Genomic DNA, 22177 nt, shown 5'->3' with positions numbered 1-22177 from the left:
TGGGAGAAAATGAGATGTAAAAAATACGGCACAGGACAAGAACTTCTTGCACAAACCAACACTGACTCCAGACATAAAAGAACACACCTAAGAACTCTTTTGTGCACTCCACATCAAAGTACTGTGTCCTTCTCTCAGAAATTATATACCTCCAAAACAACTGTTCACCAATTAGTCCTATTACTTTTGTACCTGTACTCTTAGTTATAAAGCTCAACATGTAGGCAGTAAGAGCCAATGAGCTCTGATTGCTCACATTTTGAGTATAGAAAGAGAAATAGCTGTGGGCTATTAGTTCACCAAACAATACAGCAGGTTCTAGAATGCTGTGTTTAATACCTACACGTGAGAAAATCTCTCACGAAGGAAATGTATCTAAACTCTAAATATAGACTTTTCCCCCACTATCACCTAGTACCTAGCTCCAGATATGAAAAAGTAGACAAAATTAGGGTCCTGTTTCTAATGCATCCTTTCTCAGGAAATATGTGAAATTCTTCCCTTCAGTGTGTTATTTTGGCAAATAAAGTTTACTGAAGTGAGTGTTGCATGTATACGTTAAGAGCTACATAAGAGTAATGTTTCTATATCTCACAAATTTATATTATAAATTTGAACAGCTTCTAATTCTGATAAGATGTATATTGGTAAGCCCTAGAGCAACCACTAAAGAAATAGTGAAAAAATCATTAAAGAAATCAAAGTGCTATATTAGAAAATGTCCACTTCATGCAAAAGAATGCAGTAAAGAAGGTACAGAGGAACAAAAAAGACCTGAGACACATAGAAAACTAGAAATGAAATGGCAGACATAAGTCCAATTATATCAATAACAACATTAAATATGAATGTAATAAACAATCTGATCAAAAGGCAGAGATTATCAGACTGAATAAAGTGACAAGATCCAATGATATGCCATCTACTAGAGACGCAGTTTAAATTCAAAGATACAACTAGAACCAAAAAAAAAAAAAAAAGATACAAATAGATTGAAAGTAAAAAAAATGAAAAAAAAAAAGATATGTCATGAAAGAAATAAAAGCAGAGACAATTCAACAATAAAAATTGGAGACTTCAATACCCATTCTTTAATAATGGATAGAACAACTAGGCAGAAGATCAACATGGAAATAGGAGACTTGAACAATACTATAAATCAATTAGATCTAACATAGAACAGTACCCTCAACCATAGCAGAATATACATTTTCCTCAAGTACATATGAAACATTCTCCAGGATATATCATATGCTAGACCATAAAACAAACCTCAATAAATTTAAAATGGCAGAAACTATACAACGTATGTTCTCCGACCAAATTTCTTTCTATTGTTGATTTCTAATTTCATTCTATTGTGGTCAGAGAATATACCTTGTATTATTTCTATCATTTAAAACTTATTGAGGTTTGTTTTATGGAAGAGCAAACTAAGCCTAATGCAAGCAGAAGGAAGAAAATTAAAAAAAACAAGAGTGGAAATAATGAAATAGAAAAAAGAAAAACAAAAGAGAAAAATCAATGAAACCAAAAGGTGATTCTTTGAAAAGATCAACAAAATTGACAAATTTTTAGCTAGACTAACAAAGAAAAAAGAGGAAATTCAGATTACTAGAATTAGATATAAAGGAGAGAACATTACTACTGACTTTACAGAATAAAAAAAGTAACATTATGAACAACTGTATGCCAATAAACTAGACAACTTAGACAAAATGGACAAATTCCTAGGAAGACACAAATTACCAAAACGGACTCAAGAAGAAACAGCCAATCTGAACAGACCTATAAGAAACAAAGAGAATGAATTACAATCTCAAAAAAACTACCTGTGAAAAAAAGCCCAGGCCCTGGTGGCTTCACTGATTAACTGTACCAAAGATTTAAAGAAGAATTAATACTGATCTTTCACAAAGTCTTCCAAAAACCAAAAGAGAAGGGACCACTTCCCCAACTCATTCTATGAGGCCAGCATTACCCTGATATCAAAACCAAAGACATCACCCGATAACCGGCAGTTGAGTGAGTGGGTGCATAGGGATCGCTGGGCGGCGGGGACTCGTTGCCAGACCTGATCCTCCTGGTGTGCATTTCTCCGCTCCAGGCCATGGACCACGGATCACGGACCAGGGACCCAGCAACACTTTTTTCTGAACATCCCTGGATGAGGTAAGACTGCTGGGGAGGGGACAGATTCCTCCCTCCCCAGTGCACCTCCTGGCCCATGTGGGGATGGTTCCGGGCACTGGAATTAGCTTCCAAGGTTCCAAGGTTCACCGCAGGGTGGCCTCAGCCAGAGCGAGCATGCTGAGAAATTTTCACCATCATCTTCGGTTAATATCACAACCTTTGTGCATGCATGAATAAAGTTTCCTTTTTTTTTTTCCCCTCGCTGCAACAAAGGAACATCCATAAGTGAGACGAATACAAGTATGGTAATAAACAAAAACAAACAACTCCCCCAAAAAACCCAAAGACATCACAAGATAACTACAGAGAAATATCTCTTATGAATATGGACACAAAAATTCTTCAGCAAAATATTAGCAATCCGAATCTAGCAACATATAAAAAGAATTATAAACCATAACTAAGTGAGATTTATCCTAGGAATGCAAGATTGGTTGGTTTAACACCTGAAAATCAATTAATGTAATATAACCATATCAATAGAATAAGCAAAAACCACACGATCATCTCAACAGATGCAGAAAAAGTAGTTGACAAAACCCAACACCCTTTCAATGTTAAAAAAAAAAAAGCAAGAAACTAGAAATAGAAGGGAACTTCCTTAGCCTAATAAAGAGCATCTACCAAAAACAAAAACAAAAAAACAAAAAAACAAACCACAGCTAACTGTTTTTAATAAAATATTAGAAAGAAAATTTTAAAACACCTATAATCTCTCCAACCAGAGATAAGAACACATTGGTTAGTTTCCTTTCATATTCTCTCTTTTTTTTTTTTTTTCCATTTTGGCTGCGCTGCATGGCTTTCGGAATCTTAGTCCCCCGACCAGGGATCGAACCCGTGCCCCCTACAGTGGAAGCTCGGAGTCTTAACCAGTGGACCACCAGGGAAATACCCTCATATTCATTTTGAGGACATTCTCTTTTACCACAATGATGACAAGACGACAGACTGCTCACCTGAAAATAATACAGCCAAAGTTTCATGATCAAACATCTCAAAGGGCTAGAAGTGATGGAAAACATAAACTCTCCATTCAAACTATTTTCCCATCAATGATGCCAAGACGCAGACTAACAGCCTAAGTTTCAGTGTTCCCCTAATGTCAGCCTGAAATAATATCATTTTGTATCTCTGGTCCCTTTTAAGTCCACATAAGGTGGGGCCAAGGGAACTGAGCAAAGTTGAATATGGAAGGTACTCGCTTGTCTAGAATGAAGTCCTGTGCAGATCATCAGAACCGAGGCTGGTAAGACCCCCAGCTATGCACATTCAGGATGGCAATTTTTTTTAAAAGATAATAATGATGAACATTTATATAGCATTGACTATGTGCCAGGCACTATTCTAAGTGCTTTTCATATACTGTCATTTAATCATCTCAACAATGACACAGGTTCCATTATTATCCTCACTTTACAGATGAGGAAACTCAAGCAAAAAGTAGTTAAATAACTTATTCAAAGTAAGCAGTAGAACTCAGACTTAAACTCAGACAACCTAACTCTAGAGTCCCTGCTCTTAAACAAGCAGAAGAATGAGCAAACCTAAAATCCAAAAGGAATGAAGACATGCAGAAAAAAACGTGGAGTCTCCATTTCTATACCTTATCAGTTAAGTTCCAAATTCAGCCTGATTCAAATTAAGAAATCAGAGTCGTGGTTATCTCAAAAAGAACAAAGTGGGTGCTGGGAAAACTGGACATCCATATGCAAAAAAAATGAAGTTGGACTCTTACCGTACACCATGTAAAAAAACTTCACTCAAAATGGATCAAAGACCTTAATGTAAAAGCTAAAACTATAAAACTCTTCGAGAAACATAGGGGAAATGCTTCATGACTTGCATTGGCAACGATTTCTTGGATATGACAACAAAAGCACAGACAGCAAAAGAAAAAAATAGGTAAGTTGGACTTCATCAAAATTAAAAACTTCTGGGCTTCCCTGGTGGCGCAGTGGTTGAGAGTCTGCCTGCCAACGCAGGGGACATGGGTTCGAGCCCTGGTCTGGGAAGATCCCACATGCCGCAGAGCAACTAGGCCCGTGAGCCACAATTACTGAGCCTACGCGTCTGGAGCCTGTGCTCCGCAACAGGAGAGGCCGCAAGAGTGAGAGGCCCGCGCACCCCGATGAGGAGTGGCCCCCACTTGCCACAGCTGGAGAAAGCCCTTGCACAGAAACGAAGACCCAACACAGCCATAAATTAACTAATTAATTAATTTAAAAAAAAAAAATTAAAAACTTCTGTGCATCAAAGGACACTATCAATAGAATGAAAAGGCAACCCATGGAAAGGGAGAAAATATTTGCAAACCATATATCTGACAAGAGATTGATATCCAGAATACATAAAGAATTTCTTTTTTCTTTTTTTTTTAATTAATTAATTTATTAATTTATTTATTATTTTTGGCTGTGTTGGGTCTTCGTTTCTGTGCGAGGGCTTTCTCTAGTTGTGGCGAGCGGGGGCCACTCTTCATCGCGGTGTGCGGGCCTCTCACTGTCGCGGCCTCTCTTGTTGCAGAGCACAAGCTCCAGACGCGCAGGCTCAGTAGTTGTGGCTCACGGCCTAGTTGCTTCGCGGCATGTGGGATCTTCCCAGACCAGGGCTCGAACCCGTGTCCCCTGCATTGGCAGGCAGATTCTCAACCACTGCGCCACCAGGGAAGCCCAAGAATTTCTAAAACTCAACAACAACACAACCCAATTTAAAAATCCACAAAGGACTTGAATAGACATTTCTCCAAGGAAGATACACAAATGGCCAATAAGCACATGAAAAGATACTCAACACCACTAGTTATCAGGGGAATGCAAATCAAAAATCACAATGAGATACACTTCACACCCACAGGAACGGTTATGATTGAGAAGAAATAGAAAATAACAAATGCTGGCGAGGCTATGGAGAAATTCGAAACTTTGTGTATCACTGATGGGAATGTAAAATGGTGTGGCTGCTGTGGAAAAAGGTATAATGATTCCTCAAAATATGAAAAATAGAATTACCATATGATCCAGCAATCCTACTTCTGAGTATACACCCTAAAGAAGTGAAAGCAGGTTCTCAAATATTTCTGCACCCATGTTCACAGCAGCATTATTCATAGTAGTCAAAAGGTGGAGGATGCAAGTGTCCATCAATGGATAAATGGATAAAGAAAATGTAGTATATATATATACGATGGAAGACTGAATTTGGTCTTTAAAAAAAGGAAGGAAATTCTGATACATGCCATGACATGGAAGAACCTTGCGGATATTAGGCCAAGTAAAAAAGCCAGTCACAAAAGCACAAATAGTGTATAATTCCTCTCATATGAAGTTCCTAGAGTAGACACAGAAAGTAGAATGGTGATTTCCAGGGGTTGGGAAGAGGAGGGAATGAGGAATTATTGTTTAATGAGTACAGAGTTTCAGTTGGAGAAGATGAAGGAGTTCTAGAGATGGCTGGCGGTGATGGTGGTTGCACAACAATGTGAATGTACTTAATGCCACAGAACTGTAGACTTTAAAAATGGTTAAAATGGTAAATTTTATGTTACATATATTTTCCCACAATTTTTTTTTAAAAAGCAAAATGGAGAAAGACCCCAAGGGAATTTCAGGTTGAGGTAAGGAGGGGTTTTATATGCTAATGTCACAGCAGCCCCAACAAAAAGATCTTAATATTTCATTATAAATATCTGAATCTCCTAAACCAAGACTTCTTTACTGCGCTGCAGTTCACCAAGCTTAGATACAACCTAATGCAAAACCTCACTTTGCAGCATAAACCAAGTTAGGGCAAAAGAGATGATTAACCACATGGGATTCAGTGTTTGGTTTTTCATTTCTAGCTGTAGTCTTAAGAGATTAGGGAACAGCAACTATTAGAATAATATGTAATGTTCCCAGGCATTGGGGAAATGATATTATAGCAGCCTCATTTTGGTGCTTTGTTTTAATCTGCATAATGCTTTTCATTCTCTGTAATGGGAGATCTGCAGGGTCTGATTAACAGAAGAAAGGTCATTACTGATAAATTCTGACCCCGGGGATAATCTGAGCCTGCCTGCCACTTTAGAGCAGACAACTGGACTAGAAGATTATGTTCGTGTACTCCTTGCTACTCAAGAGCCATCTGCCCAAGGCCTCTGCTTCTATCATTAGTCACTTTAGTCCATATTTACTTTTCACTAGACTAAGCTGCATCTTTCAGCTGAAGTGCTTGGCATCAAACTGCTGCCCCTCTCAACTCGTCAGTATCCATTCTGATAAGAGAGCTGTGACTAAGAGGCAAATTTTGTAGACCAAACAGGTGCATGGGCAAAGGGATTTGGGGGGATTTTGTCTGGCTGAGACCTTCCATTCCCTTCCCAACTCTAACTCTGTGGCCATCAACAGTGGCCTTGATTACTGCCTGAGGGTGTTCCGTACCCCCCACCCCGTGACAGTCAGAATTCTATACACAGCCCACTCCAAAGGGTGTTATTCTCAATGAACCCCCGTATCCAGAGGGTGCTGAGAGATTTTCTTGTTCCTTAGAGTCCCCAGCAGAGTGTACATTTAAAGCATTCCTTTTTTTTTTTTTTTTGAGGGAGTATTTTTTAGGATGAAGGAAAATAGCTACATAAGCACATAAGCAGGAGGGAGGAGCACACCTCAGCATCGGAACAAAAAGACCACTGGAGCAGACAGGGGGACAAGAGGCAAACTCACTAGGTGAACAATTAAGAGACTTACAAAGAAATGCACTAAATTCTCATTCCAAACCCCAGGCTTGTCACTAACCCCAGCAGTATCTAAAAAGTCATTCTCAAAGACAAACTAAACTTTAGCTTAATGCATTCCAAATAAAAGGAAAAATTAATATATTAACCATAGAGTAATATCATAGATCAAACTTTATCCACCTTAAGAAAATTACAGATCAGGAGAAAAACCTATTTGCAGTCATTCAGCCACTATTTCTGTGAGCAACAAGAGAACAGGATTGTGAACTTGGTGCTAATAAAATGCTCATTAAGTGAAAAGCAATAAGATGTTAACCTGAAGAGATTCATTAAGGGCTTCAAATTACTTACCTTGAAAGTTCTTTGGTTAGATGAAGGTCAGATTTTAGTCTAACATTTTTCTTTTTCTCTTTTGACTAATTAGGTTAATAGTCAGCAGACATCTTCCCTAAAGTACAGGACCTCACTGGGGTAGCCTGCTAAGTGGTGACAGGAAATATTTAGCATAGAAGTCTCCAAGCAAAACTTCTAAATGTTTTCCTTCCAGTCCTGCGCATAGTCCCTCAGGTTATTTTTCCTTTGAGGATCAGTAGATGTGTGAAGGCAGCTGAAGTAATAATTATACCAAGTGGAATTTTAAAGGTAGAGCAATACTATTTTATTTTTCTTGTGGCAAAGCAATGGAACAACCCTCTGATGGGGAGGAACAAACATAGGGCCCTGTATGTTAATGATATCAGGTGTTTCAATAAAAATAGCAGTTTCTAAGCAGCTGCATTTTAAGAATCTCTCTGAAGGATCAAACAGGAAGAGAGGACAAATTGTTTAAACACAAATAACTTTGACAGTTAAAGAACTAGCATGACTAAGCCACGAAAGACAAGTAAAAAGCAAACAGACTGATGAGCAAATTTAGGCCTCCAAGCAAGTAGAAGTACTTTTAATCTTCACTGTCACAATCTAAACTCCAAAAAAAGGAAAGGTCTGCAGCCTTTCTGCTGCTTTTCACTGTTGGTGAGATACTGTTAGGGTTGCCATTGCATACACTACGTTCCAGAAGATCCCAAAGACATAACTTGTAGCTGTCATCAACTGGCAAACCAGTCTCGGAGGCCCTCCCAGCTGTTAGGTATCTGAAAATTTCACACGCAACCCAATCCCTTGCCGTGATTATCAAAGAACATACATACTACAGGAGAGGTGGCTAAGAGTTTGTTCACTCTGCCTTAGAAATCCTTTCCAGGGGGTTTCCCTGGTGGTCCAGTGGTTAAGATTCTGCACGTCCACTGAAGGGGTTTGATCCCTGGTTGGGGAAGTTCCGCATGCCATGAAGTGCAGCCAAATTTAAAAGGAAGGAAGGAAGGAAGGGAGGAAGGGAGGGAGGGAGGGAGGGAGGGAGGAAAGAAAGAAAGAAAGGAAGGAAGGAAGAAAGAAAGGAAGAAAGGAAGAAAGAAAGAAAGAAAGAAAAGAAAATCCTTTCCAGGTGTGGGATCAACAAAAGAAAGAAAGAAATCCTTTCCAGGTGTGGGATCAACACAACCTTTACAAACAATATAAGTAAATGTTGCATACCATCACAACTTTACTACTAAGCCTTATACACTCTGTCCTTGATAATCAATTTGGTGGCCAGAAGTTAAATATCCCATAGTATCCCTGGGAGACCCACAGGTCCAATTTTCTGACAGTCTCTTGTTTTCTAAACCACCCAAAGTTAACAGTGTCATGGATGTACAACACAAGGCTCTTAAGAAGCAAAGCTAAGGAGCATAAGGCAGCACTCATTACCATTGGCTCAGTGGAATGCTGACTTCTTAGGCATACCACTTATTTGCCCTCAGCTAAGAGAATACTAACTTGGAGAAAAGAATACTCCTTGGAACACCCTTATTCAAAGCAACACAGCCTACCTACAAAGAAAAGCAAAACATCTTTTACGGGTAACATTTTAACATTTATAGAAGGGATAAATGAAGACACACTTAGGAAACATTCTAAGGAAGGCTCAGAATGCTAAACCAGAAAAATGGTATGGCAATTCCTCAAAATATTAAACATAAGATTACCATACAATCCATCAATTCCACTTCTGGGTATATTCGCAAAAGAAGTGAAAGCAGGAACTGAACAGATATTTGTACACCCATGTACAAATAACCAAAACCACAACAACCAAAAGGTGGAAGCAATCCACTTGGGGTTTCATCAGTGATGAATGGATAAACAAAATGTGGCATATACATAAAATGGAATATTAGGGCTTCCCTGGTGGCGCAGTGGTTAAGACTCCGCCTGTCAATGCAGGAGACGCGGGTTCGAGCCCTGGTCCGGGAAGATCCCACATGCCACGGAGCAACTAAGCCCGTGCGCCACAACTACTGAGCCTGCACTCTAGAGCCCACAAGCCACAACTACTGAGCCCGTGTGCCACAACTACTGAAGCCGGCACGCCTAGAGTCCATGCTCCGCAACAAGAGAAGCCACCACAATGAGAAGCCCACGCACCGCAACAAAGAGTAGCCCCCGCTCGCCGCAACTAGAGAAAGCCCATGCGCAGCAACAAAGACCCAATGCAGCCATAAATGAATGAATGAGTGAATGAATAAATAAATAAACAGGAATATTATTCAGCCTAAAAAGGAAGGAAATTCTGACACATGCTACAACAGGGATGAACCGTACAGACATCACGCTAAATGAAATGACCAGTATTTTATAGTTCACGAAATACTTTAACATATGTTACATTATATGTAATTCTCACAACCACTTCCCTGTAAAACAATTGATATCATCATCACCTCCATTTTACAGATAGTGGAAAGAGGTCCAGAGATGCTAAATAACTTGCTCAAGATCATATATTAAGTGGTAGAGACAAAAATTAAAAACCCAGTTTCTCTAACTCAAATTTCCATGCCCATGCCCCTTTCAATACATCATACTGAGTTTTCTGTGTACCTCCATAGTAGCCTTCGATGTAACACTATAGAAGGAGGTGTTACTATATAAAAGAAAGAGCCCTGGACTTGGGAATTAGAAGACCTATGATTAATTCTCAGCTTTGCCACACAACAATTGTGGGACTTTCTGCAATTCAAATATCCTTAAGACTCAGTTTCCTCATTGCTAAAAAGTATATTTTTTTAAAGTTTATAATACATGCTATAGAGTTTGACGACTGAAGAAGATAGCAGTTTAAGAAGGAGCAGCAACAAGTTTAGCACTTATTAAGTGAAAATAAATGTTAAAAAGGAAAAAAGTAAACTTTTGCAGGCTCAGCATCACCAGTATTTCCCCCTGATCTGGCTTGAGGGTGATAAGTGATATTCTAACACATTCTTCCAGTAATCTCTTGAAAAAACTGACTGGATCTTTGATACTTTTTACATATATTCCAAGTCTAATTCATTAGCAACAGTCAGGATGATATAATTACTCTCTGCAGCAAGTTCATCAAAGAAGTTTGAGGAATGAAAATGGAGGTATAGGTAGGCCTGATAGAGACCTACAAAGAGAAGGAAGAGGTCATGATTATCTGCTCAAAGCTCAGGCCAGTCGTTTCTGGGCTATTCAGAAAAAGGACAGGCCAATAGCTTAAATCAGCTGTTTGATGGCCCTTGGGAAGAATGACAGCAGCCAAGCCAGAAGCCACTGAAAGGAAAAGCAACAAAGTAGGAGATAAAGCAAGCATAAAGGATTGTGATCAAGGAACAGGCCCCAGATGAAAAGGAACTGCCTGGAAAGCCTAAGTAAATACATGAATAAATAAACACAACATAAATTATACCCATATGCACTTCATACTGTAGCCCGGAATCGGGTGTTTCTTTCAAACACTCACATTTGTCATATTGCCCTTGGGTCACAAAGGGATATTTGGGAGAAAGCAGTTTTTAATTCCTGAATCCTACAGAAAATCGCATTTATCATAAGGCTTTACTATAGTATCTGGCTTATTTGCTCGACGCAGTTATGTATTTAGTTGTGAGATTTATAAAACCGTGTTTACTACAAAATGTCTCTGGGGTCAGGTAAGGCAGATCAACCTTCAATACCTTCAATACAATCTTGTTAGCACATCTCACCCCCATGCTCCCTCATCCCAGCCCTCCCAACACACACATTTCACACTTTTTCTTTTGTTCCCAGATTTGCCAAACACTAGTAAATCACTGCAGGGACAGGACATTTTACCTTAAAAAAAAAACAAAAGGGCAAGAAAAGAAAGATATAGGAACAAACACAATCCCAGCTCTGTCACAAATTAGAATCTATACCAAGTTGTAAATGTGCATTACTATTACTGGAAATGTCTGGCAAGGCTTACATCTGGAGCTAAATCAAGTTTCCCCATCTGTTGGGTTTGCCTCTTCTACTCAATGTTAATTTTTCAATTGTTTGCAAGAGCAATATAATAACTGTTGAGAAAATGAAAAATGATAGGCACAAAGGGAGCAAGGAATGTAAGAAAAGCCAGCTTTAGGTTTCATAATACTGAACGCACATTCTCTCCATTTATAAACAGCTCACTCCTGTGTGTGCTATTTCCTCAAAACCCTAAACCAACTCCATGTCTGACTCAATTTTATCCAATACATACAGCACTCTATAATTGCCTTGCTGTTTCATAAGAAACCTAAAATGACTTAGCCCCATGAGCTCCATTTGGCTCTGTTTACCACAAATAGAAATAGCCATGTAAAGCAAAACGTCAAAGTTCCAGATCCCCATGAGTCATTCATTCAACTCTTGGAGAATGACAGAAAAAATTGCCACAGAACAGCTTTCAGATGACCTATACACAGAAAACACTTTGGCAACAAAGATGCTGAAAAGGGCTTGCAACCATCTCTTGGTAAGAAAATTCAGAGAAGAGCAAACACTGTGAGCTATTTCAATATGACAAAATGAAAGTCACATGCATTCCTGCTTTTCTTGATCAAATATGACAATTTCTTCCACTCCTACAGACATCAGGGCTTAAAATAGTGGTGCTGTTCAACACACTCCACTTAGAAAGGTACAATAAACCTCAGGATGAGCCAAGGAACTCTGAAAGAGATAAATCCTCATTCCTCACCTGATATTAACCAACGCGTGGGTCACCTTGCTAGCTGCTTCTTTCCACTGGCCTGCATTCGTAGAAAGCCTCAGGACTGTAAAAAAGGAAAGAACAAAGATGTGTCAGACCCCTGGTATAAAACACAAATATGAGGAATGAAGACACATCGCAGAATATCACTATTAGAATAACCAAATGGAGCCTGTGCCAATCTTCTATTTAAGACATCTTCATCTAGGGAAAAAACATGAGGGCTTATTCTCAACTATCTTTACCGCAAACTTTTTTCTCTTTTTTTCACTTTCTATCAAAATATTCTACTCCTCCTCTGCCTTGGGTTCCCCTCTCTCCACTCCCTGCTAACAGGTTTCCATACTTAGTTTTTGCATTCATTTAAAATCTACACTGGGGTGGTGATGGGTCACCTGATTGCCACGTTTATCATTTCCCTAATGGCTGGGGCTGATTTAGTGGAACTGGCCAGCTGAGTAAGTGCCCCCTCCTGCTCCACATACAGTATGTCTTTCTCCTGAAGGTCTAAGCTGGGCCAAACAGGACAAATAACCTTGCAAGATAGAAGATGGTCATGTTTCAATCAAGGAGTAACCTGTTTTAGCTCCTCTGACTTAACTGTGTGACCTGCAACATGAATCAACAGGAATATTCTTCCCTTCTCTGACCAAAGTCTCTTTTCCACCCTTACTCACAGGAGAAGGAATGATGGAAATACAGATCATCATATCCTCTATCAGCTATGAGCTTCATGGTCACACATTACAGTACCTACACTATTTTAGAAAAGAGACAAACCAGCACAAGTGCTCCCTGAAAGAGCAAGCATATGGTGGGCACTCCAAGCATATGTTTTTAACGAGTGAATAACTAATATGAGCTAAACATGTAGAGAGTTTACTATGTGCCAGAAATTGGACAGAGGTTATATGCAATACAGCATACGTATGAGACTCAGAGGAGACAAATAATTAATTGATCAAGTTCATTCACAGAGTTGTAGGTAATGGAGCTAGAATTTAAACCTGGAGGGAATGGTTCTACAGCCTGTACTTACACAGTGAGTGGTTAAGAGTGTGAACTCTGAAGCCAACTGTCGGAGTCCCAGTCCAGCCCCTGCCACTTACTAGAGAATAATACCAATACTTACATGAAAGGATAATCACGAAAATCAAATAAGTTACAGATAAAGCCTTAGATCAGTGCATGGCACATAGTAAATGTTATATAAGTATTAGCTATTATGAATTTAAATACACTTGTCTCCCAAACAAATAAAAGAATGTACCTGAGACTTTCTCAAAGGTTGGAAATCAGAGCCTAAGTAACATTAAGAAATGTGTAATCGATCTGCATAGGAACTTTACATCTGAGTACCATCACTACCTACTCCTGACCAGTATTCCTCTAGCAAGAAGAGTAGTAGCAGCAGTCTACTAGAGGGAGGGCCTATAACCGTAATAGGGAAAGAAAGTTCATCTGGCTGCTCTGCATCTATTCTAGCAATACTTCATTTTTATAAATTCATGCAATTTTATGAAAGAGAAAATGGAAGCCTTAATAAAACATTATCAGAGTGCTGCTTTTCTAATTTACAAGATTTAGTAAAGGGGAACTTGGTATAGTTTCAAGTTAGCGCTCTACAGTCTGAACTCAGGTTTCACCCAGTGTTTGTGCAAATTTATTCACGTAATGAACAAAATTGTTTCAAGCAGGTCAGATGTATTTTTTTCAACTCAGTTGCAAAAACTGTTTAGATGCATCTGTTTTTCACTAGACCCTCCACTAAATCATAAATTCTCTGATGGTAAGGACCTAACACTTACGGAACTGAGCTGAATTTTACTCTCCTTACCTCAGAGAGGTATTTAACTCTGTCCCTGTATTATTTCTCTGTTAACATCCTGTCACTTCTGTTCTTAGTGAACAAGCACCCAGATAACCTCATCACTGCATTTCCCTTGGAAATGCCATAGGCTTTTACATTCTTTTCTAAGTTACCAAATTTAAACACAAAATTATCTCAAAATGCCCTAAATGCCTCAAGCTAAGGTTATCATTTATGTAGTAAATTATGGTACACAAAAATAGCATGCTATGTGGCCATTAAAGAGAGTTAAGTAATAGCAAAAACTGGAAACCGTAATTTCCGTGAAAAGAAGGAATGGTTAAATAAACTACATCCATACTATGCAAAAAAAAGAGAGAGGGGCTTCCCTGGTGGCGCAGTGGTTGAGAATCTGCCTGCCAATGCAGGGGACACGGGTTTGAGCCCTGGTCTGGGAAGATGCCACATGCCGCGGAGCAACTGGGCCCATGAGCCACAACTACTGAGCCTGCGTGTCTGGAGCCTGTGCTCTGCAACAAGAGAGGCCGCGATAGTGAGAGGCCCGCGCACCGCGATGAAGAGTGGCCCCCGCTCGCCGCAACTAGAGAAAGCCCTCGCACAGAAACAAAGACCCAACACAGCCAAAAATAAATAAATAAATTTATTAAAAAAAAGAGAGAGAGGGAGAGAGAGAAAGAGACCTAAGAAAACGACAAAAAAATAGGAAAATGTTCTGACAGTTTAAAAAAACACGAAATAGGAAAACATGATTACAGCTATGTAAAACTATGCATACAAGTAGACTAATATACAACTATGAAAACAGTGGTCATACTAGAAAGGAGAGATTGTAGAATTTTTTTTACCTTGCTTTTTCTTTTCTAATTATCTTTTTTTTTTTTTTTAAATGGAAAAAACAGCTCAAAATATGGTATCATTTATGGTTCAGGGCAGCTTGTGTCGAGGTCCCTCCTATTCAGTGGATATCACTGCAATAAATTAATGCCATAGGAATATTAAATGTGTGCCTTTATCAAAAAAGTCTCAGTGAGCCTTCCTCTTCTAGCCATGATGGAGTATCAAGACATAATTAACCTTCCTACCTTAAACAATAGAAAACTGAACAAAATATATGAAACAAGAGTTTTCAGACACTGGACAACAGGTATACAGAACTGTGATCCCTGAAGAAGGAAAACAAACAAGGTGAACCCTACGATTACCCCAGCTTACTATGTGAAAAAGTTTCTAGCCTACAGGGCAGGGAGGAGGAACTTAAACAGAATCCAGAAGTCATGCCAAGCCAGACATAGAGATGAGCAACTGGACAGGCCAAGGCACCTAGAATTTGTGGGGTAGAGTACTGTAGAGAAGGGAGTTTGACAGGGAACTATGGAAGTTTGTAGAGGGGTCCTCTTACATCTTTTGCTGAGCACCAATCTTCACACAGGGAAGAGGAAACTACCCAAAGCTGGCAGTGAAGAACCACTGGAAAAGAGAAGAAATTGTGGAGCTCATGGAAGGCTCCACAAATAAAATAATTTGCGTTTCTACCAGCAAGAGTGGAAAAAACTACTAATACATGGGTTATCAAGTAGAGTCTGCAGATGGGTACTGCATTAGTAATGGGGCCAAATTAGCCCATAATAAAAGTTGCTCTCTACCTGCCCTAACAACCCTTAAAAGCAAACCCTAAAAGGATGAAACTGATTCCACACAACATAACGGCATTCCAGAACAAAGTCCAACATTATATAAAGAAACATAAGAAAATCAAGCACTTACAACATTAACATTACAATGTTATAAATCCAATTTTAAAATTACCAGCATTCAAAGAAGCAGAAGAAAATATGACCCATAAGCAGGAGAAAAATCAATCAATAGAAACAGATCTAGACATGAAGAGAGATGATGGAATTAGCAATAAAGGACATTAAAACAGCTATTGTCAATATGCTCCATATGCTCAGGAAGACTGAGGAAAATATAAACATGATGAGGAAAGAAATGAACATACTAAAAAAAAGAAGTCTAAATAGAACTTCTAGGGAAGAAAATGCTTTATGAAACAAAAAAATACACTAGGATGAAATGAACTGAGATTAATGAGATTAACAGCATATTAAAAAAAATACAGAAGAAAAGATCAGTGAATTTGAAGACTGAGGAATAGAAACTATCTAAAATGAAAGACAGGGACTTCCCTGGTGGCACAGTGGTTAAGAATCCACCTACCAATGCAGGGGACACAGGTTCAAGCCCTGGTCCAGGAAGATCCCACATGCTGCAGAGCAACTAAGCCCGTGAGCCACAACTACTGAGCCCGCGTGCCACAACTACTGAAGCCCATGCACCTAGAGCCCGTGTTCTGCAACAAGAGAAGCCACCACAATGAGAAGCCCACGCACCACAATGAAGAGTAGCCCCCACTCACCGCAACTAGAGAAAGCCCGCGCGAAGACCCAACGAAGACCCAGTGCAGCCAAAAATAAATAGTATAAATAAATAAAATAAAATGAAAGAGAAAAGACCAAAAAAAAATGGAAAGAAAGGAAAAAATACCCACAGAGCTTTAGTGACCTACGGGACACTGTCAAGAGGTCTAATATATATATAATTGAAGTTCCAAAACAAGAAAAGAGGCGAGGGGACAGAAAAATATTTGAAGAAATTAACAGCCAAAACTTTTCCACATTTGATGAAAACTAGAAATCCACAGATCCAAGAAGCTCAAGAGACTCCAGGAAAAATAAAGAAAACCATGTTAAGGCACATGATAAACTACTGAAAATCAGCAATAAAGAGAAAATGTTAAAAGCATGCAGAGAAAAAAGATATATACAGAGAAATGAAGCTAAGAATGACAGTAGACTTCTCATCAGGAACTATGCAAGCCAGAAAACAACAAAATGACATTTTTTTAAGTATTGAAAGAAAAATTCTATATTCAGCAAAAATGTCTTTAAAAACTGAAGGTGAGACTCCACTTCCAGTGTGGCAGAGTAAGCCTACTTCAGCCTCTCTCTTCTGCTGATTACAGTTAAAAATTCTGTATAAAATATAAAAAGTACTACCTGAGGGCTCTGAAAATTAAACAAAAGCAGACAGATTATAGAGGGGAGTCAAAACTTGGAGAAACAACCACAAAAGTGGGTTTCCAGGGTTTCTTTTTTCCTATTTTTCTCTTGCAGGTTTGCCTCAAGATCCAGACAGTCACAGAGGTGCATGATAGAAGAGTTGGGTGGATGGCTAAAACTTCAATAGAAACCTCATCTTTCTGTAGACAGAAACCAGGAAAAGGGGCTTCTGCTGCCCAGAGAACATAGAGGGAATCCTGGACAGACCAGGAGAAAGTGTTCCTCTAATTCCGCATATGAAAGTTAGGCTCATGGGAGCTGACCAAGCATGGAACAAATACAAAGAAGCAAAGCAAACCCTTTAAAAACTAAACTGCTATTTGAACTACAGTCCAGTCTCCCGAGTGGTGAGTATGTGGACCAGATCCAAAGTAGCACAGAAAGGGCTTTGAAAACTGAACTGATATTGGAACCACTACCTACAGAAAGTGAGAAAGAACCTGTGGTCTAACTGGATTGATTGCCTACTAATACCAAAAAAAAAAAAAAAAACAACCCTCCAGATTATAACTGAACCCTGAGTCTACACAACATAAGAAAAATGTCCAGGATGTAATCCAAAATTACTAAACTTATAAGGAACCAGGACATACAAAGAACCAGGATATACAATAAAACAAGAAAATGTGACAAATTCTCAAGAGAAAAGACAAACAGATGCCTGATGTGACACCGATGTTAAAATTATCAAAGAGTTTTAGAGCAACTATTACAAATACGCTCCATAAGAAAAAGGCAAACATTGCTGAATGAATGGAAAGGTAGAACTTCTCAGGTGAGAAATTGAAACTATAAAGAGGAACCAATTAAAACATTTAGAAGTCAAACATGTATTATGTAAAATAAAAAATTCTCTAGATGGACTTAATAGCAGAATGGATTGACACAGGAATCAGTAAACCTAAAGACAGAACAATAGAAATTATTAAACATGAAGAACAGGAAAAAACGGGGGGAAAAACAGGGCCTCAGAGACCTGTGTAACAATATCAGAAAGTCTAACATTTGTGTTATTGTAGTCCAACAAGAAAGGGAGAGAGAAATTAAGGGCAGAAAACAATTTGCAAAAAAGAATGGCTGGGGCTTCCCTGGTGGCACAGTGGTTAAGAATCCGCCTGCCAACGCAGGGAACACGGGTTCAAGCCCTGGTCCGGGAAGATCTCACATGCTGCAGAGTAACTAAGCCCATGCGCCGCAACTACTGAGCCTGCACTCTAGAGCCCGTGAGCCATAACTACTGAACCCGCATGCCACAATTACTGAAGCCTGCATGCCTAGAGCCCATGCTCCGCAACAAGAGAAGCCACCGCAATGAGAAGCCCGTGCACTGCAACGAAGAGTAGCCCCCACTTGCCACAACTAGAGAAAGCCTGCACGCAGCAACAAAGACCCAATGCAGCCAAAAATAAATAAATAAATAAATAAATAAATAAAAATTTTAAAAAAAGAATGGCTGAAAACTCCCAAATTTGGTGAGATTCAAGATCCTCAGCAAACCCCAAACAGGATAAAAACAAAGAAAAACCAGGCCAAAACATTTCATAATCAAACTTCTGAAAGCCAAAGATAAGGAAAAGTAATTTAAAAGAAGCGGGAGAAAAACAACATATTACAAACAAGGGAACATGATTCAAATGAACACAGATTTATTATCAGAAACCATACAGGCCAAAAAAAGGGGAATAACATCTTCAAAGTACTTAAAGGTAAGAACTATGACTCAATATCCTATATCCAGCAAAAATACCCTTCAGGAATGAAAGAAAACAAACAACAAAAAAAAATCTTGTCACCAGAAGCCCAAAAAAATGCTACAGAAAATTCTTAAGACTGTGAGAAATGATATCAGAAAGGAATTTGGATCTTCAGGAATAAAAAGAGCAACAGAAATAGAAAACATATAGGCAAATATAAAAAATATATTTTTCCCTCTGAATTTCTTTAGAATTTGGATGATTGTCACAAGTGAAAATTATAGCATTGTCTGGTGGGGTTTTCAATGTAGATGTAATACATATGACAACTATAATACCAAAGTAAGTGTGGGGGCTGGTGATTAGAGAACCCTATATAGTAGCAAAGCTTGTATATTTTACTGAAGTGGTACAACACTAACTCTAAAGTTGGCTGCATTTAGTGACTTGCTTCCAAAGAACAGAGCACGGAACAGGAGGAAAAAAGCAACCCTGCAGAGGAGAAACTTTGCAAACACTTCCTTAACCAAGTGATCAAGATTAACATCACCAGTGATTAAGTCATGTTAATAACATATACCCTTGATGTGATGAAAAGGCCACTCTGACACTGTGGCATTCTTCCCCCAAACGCATAACCCTAGTCCAACCATGAGTAAGTCATCAGACAAACCCAAATTGAAGAAGGTTCTCCTCAAAACTGTCAAGGCCATGAAAAATGAGCAAACACTAAGAAACTGTCAGATAAAAAGAGACTAAGGAGACATCACGAGTAAATGTAGCAATGGATGAGATCCTGGAATACAAAAGGAACATTAGAGAAATTAGCAGAATCCAAATAAAGTCTAGAGTTTAGCATATTTTTTTTTATTGTGGTAAAAAACACCAATCATAAAATTTACCACCTTAACCTATTTCTAAATGTACAGTTCAATGATGTAAAGTATATGTACACTGTTGTGAAACAGATCTCCAGAACCTTTTTGTCTTGCAGAACTGAAGCTCTGTACCTATTAAACAACTCCCTTTGCACCCTCTCCACCACCGCCTGGTAACCACCATTCTGCATCCATGAATTTGACTACCTTAGATACTTCATATAGGTGGAAACCTTTTGTGACTGGCTTATTTCACTTAGCATAGTATACTCAACATTCATCCACATTGTAGCATGTAACAGGATCTCCTTCTTTTTAAAGGCTGCATAGCAACCCATTATATGTATATATCACATTTTATTTATCCATTCATCTGTTGATGGACATTTGGGTTGCTCCCATCTTTTGACAATTGTGTATAGTGCTGCCATAAACACGGGTATGCAAATTTTTTTTTAATGGGCAAAAAATCTGAACAAATCCTTCACCACAGATATATGGATGGCAAATAAGAATAGGAAAAGATGCTCAACACCATTATTCATCAGGAAAATGCAAATTAAAACCATAATGAGATATCGCTACACACCTGTGAGAAGCCTAAAAAAAAAAAAAAAAAAAAAAAAAAAAAATGCCAGCTAGGATATGGAGTGACTACAACTCTTGCATACTGTTGTAAGTAATGTAAAATAGTACATCCACTTTGGAAAACAGTTTGGCGGTTTCTTATAACGTTCAACATATACTTACATAATACCCAAAAATCCCATTCATAGGTATGTAATCAAGTGAAATGCAAACTTGTGTTCACATAAAACTGTGTACAAAAATGTTTACAGGGGCTTTATTTACAATCACTAAAAACTGGAAACCTCCTAAATATCCTTCCACTGATAAATGGATAAACTAAGCTGGCATATTCCCACAATGGAATATTATTCCATAATAAAAAGGAATGAACTACTGATACATGCATCAACATGGATTACTTCAAACAAATTACTATGTATAAGAAGCCAGGGCTTCCCTGGTGGCGCAGTGGTTAAGAATCCGCCTGCCAATGCAGTGGACACGGGTCCGAGCCCTGGTCCGGGAAGATCCCACATGCCGCGGAGCAACTAAGCCCGTGCACCACAACTACTGAAGCCAGTGCACCACAACTACTGAAGCCTGCGCACCCTAGAGCCCGTGCTCCACAATAAGAGAAGCCGCAGCAATGAGAAGCCCACGCACTGCAACGAAGAGTAGCCCCCACTCACCACAACTAGAGAAAGCCCATGTGCAGCAACGAAGACCCAAAGCAAACAAAAATAAAATAAATAAATAATTAATTTAAAAAAAGAAGCCAGACTCAAAAGATTGTATGATTTCTTCTATATATTTTTTTTAGAAAAGGCAAAACCATGCGGACATGGAACAGATCAGTGGTTGCTAGGGATTGGGCTGGGTGGAAGAGTTGACCTCACAGGGGCACAAGAGAAGTTTCTGAGATAGTGAAACCCTTCTATATCTTGATTTTCTGTGATAATTACACTTCCATATGCATTTGTTGAAACTCAGAATTGTACATTTAGGGTGAATTTTACCATATATGTAAATTATACCTCAAAAAACTTGACTTAAAACAAATGTTTTTTTCCACCATAAGTTTCCTCATACTTTATACAAAATGGAGAGAACTGAAACATGCCACCTCCTACCATTTGTTGTGTTTCATTTAGTGAAATTTTCACTTTCCTATTTGTACTGTCTTGGATACCATTTTAATTCCGTTAGCAGATTTGAGCATTCCCAGATGTCCTCTCTTATCTTATTGCTGTGGCTACAAGGGTTTATCTCATTTGTGTATATGGCACAGTGGAGCAGGTAAGTCAGATGTCTATAAAATATCTCCCCCACTCCAATTCTCTTTCCTTTCCTCACTGAAAGACATCTTTATTCATCTATTAATGGGTGCTAAAGCCTCTGGGGTAGCTCTTCACCCTTGGAAAATCCTATATTCTTGAAAACAAGGACATTGGTAAAGCCAGGTACATGCAAACCACACCAGGGTACTCTAAACACCTTTTGCCAATGGGAAGTTTGCCAGAGGGTTCTCATGGAACACTTCCTAGTTCCTAAAAAAAAGAGACGTGTGTCTTGATGTGACAGTGGGAACTTAATATTCTGAGGGGAGCTGACCTGATGCTAAAGCTATTACACTGAGAATAAGAGAGCAGGGAAATAGAAAAAATTTTTTCCTCCTAGGCGATCCTTCTTTTCCATGGTTTGCTTCTACTCTTTCTCCAGGTATTTGTTCCAAAGCCCCTCTAGTTTTCTCATGATACAGGAGTCCCAAGCAGAAGATGAACTTTTCATGAATAGACCCAATGAAAGGGATAAAGTAAACTAATCGACAGTGACAGAAAGCAGGTCAGTGGTTGTCCAGGGATGGGGGGTGAGGGATAGAGGTGGTAAAGGGACATAAAGGGACACAACGAAATTTTAGGGAGGGGATGGATATGTACATTATCTTGCTTGTAATGACAGCTTCATGTACATATACATAGGCTAAAACTTATTAAAAATTGTATACTTTAAAAGAATGCAGTTTGGGACTTCCCTGGCGGTCCAGTGGTTAAGACTCTGCGCTTCCACTGCAGGGGGCGTG

General features: G+C 38.9%; 1 protein-coding gene across 7 annotated transcripts in view; it reads right to left on the bottom strand.

The window, feature by feature from the left end:
- ARMH3 (armadillo like helical domain containing 3) overlaps positions 1-22177 on the bottom strand; it is a 175105-nt gene that overhangs the window by 68280 nt on the left and 84648 nt on the right. For all 7 annotated transcript variants that reach the window (XM_061193947.1, XM_061193979.1, XM_061193954.1 and 4 more), the window contains one exon: positions 11994-12069. In XM_061193947.1, the coding sequence (XP_061049930.1) occupies positions 11994-12069 (76 nt within the window). The remainder of the gene's footprint in view (positions 1-11993; positions 12070-22177) is intronic.

The sequence above is a fragment of the Eubalaena glacialis genome, chromosome 1, assembly GCF_028564815.1.
Source record: "Eubalaena glacialis isolate mEubGla1 chromosome 1, mEubGla1.1.hap2.+ XY, whole genome shotgun sequence".
NCBI lineage: Eukaryota > Metazoa > Chordata > Mammalia > Artiodactyla > Balaenidae > Eubalaena > Eubalaena glacialis.
The sequence above is the reverse complement of the archived record's forward strand: the minus strand, read 5'-3'. Positions and strand labels throughout refer to the sequence as shown.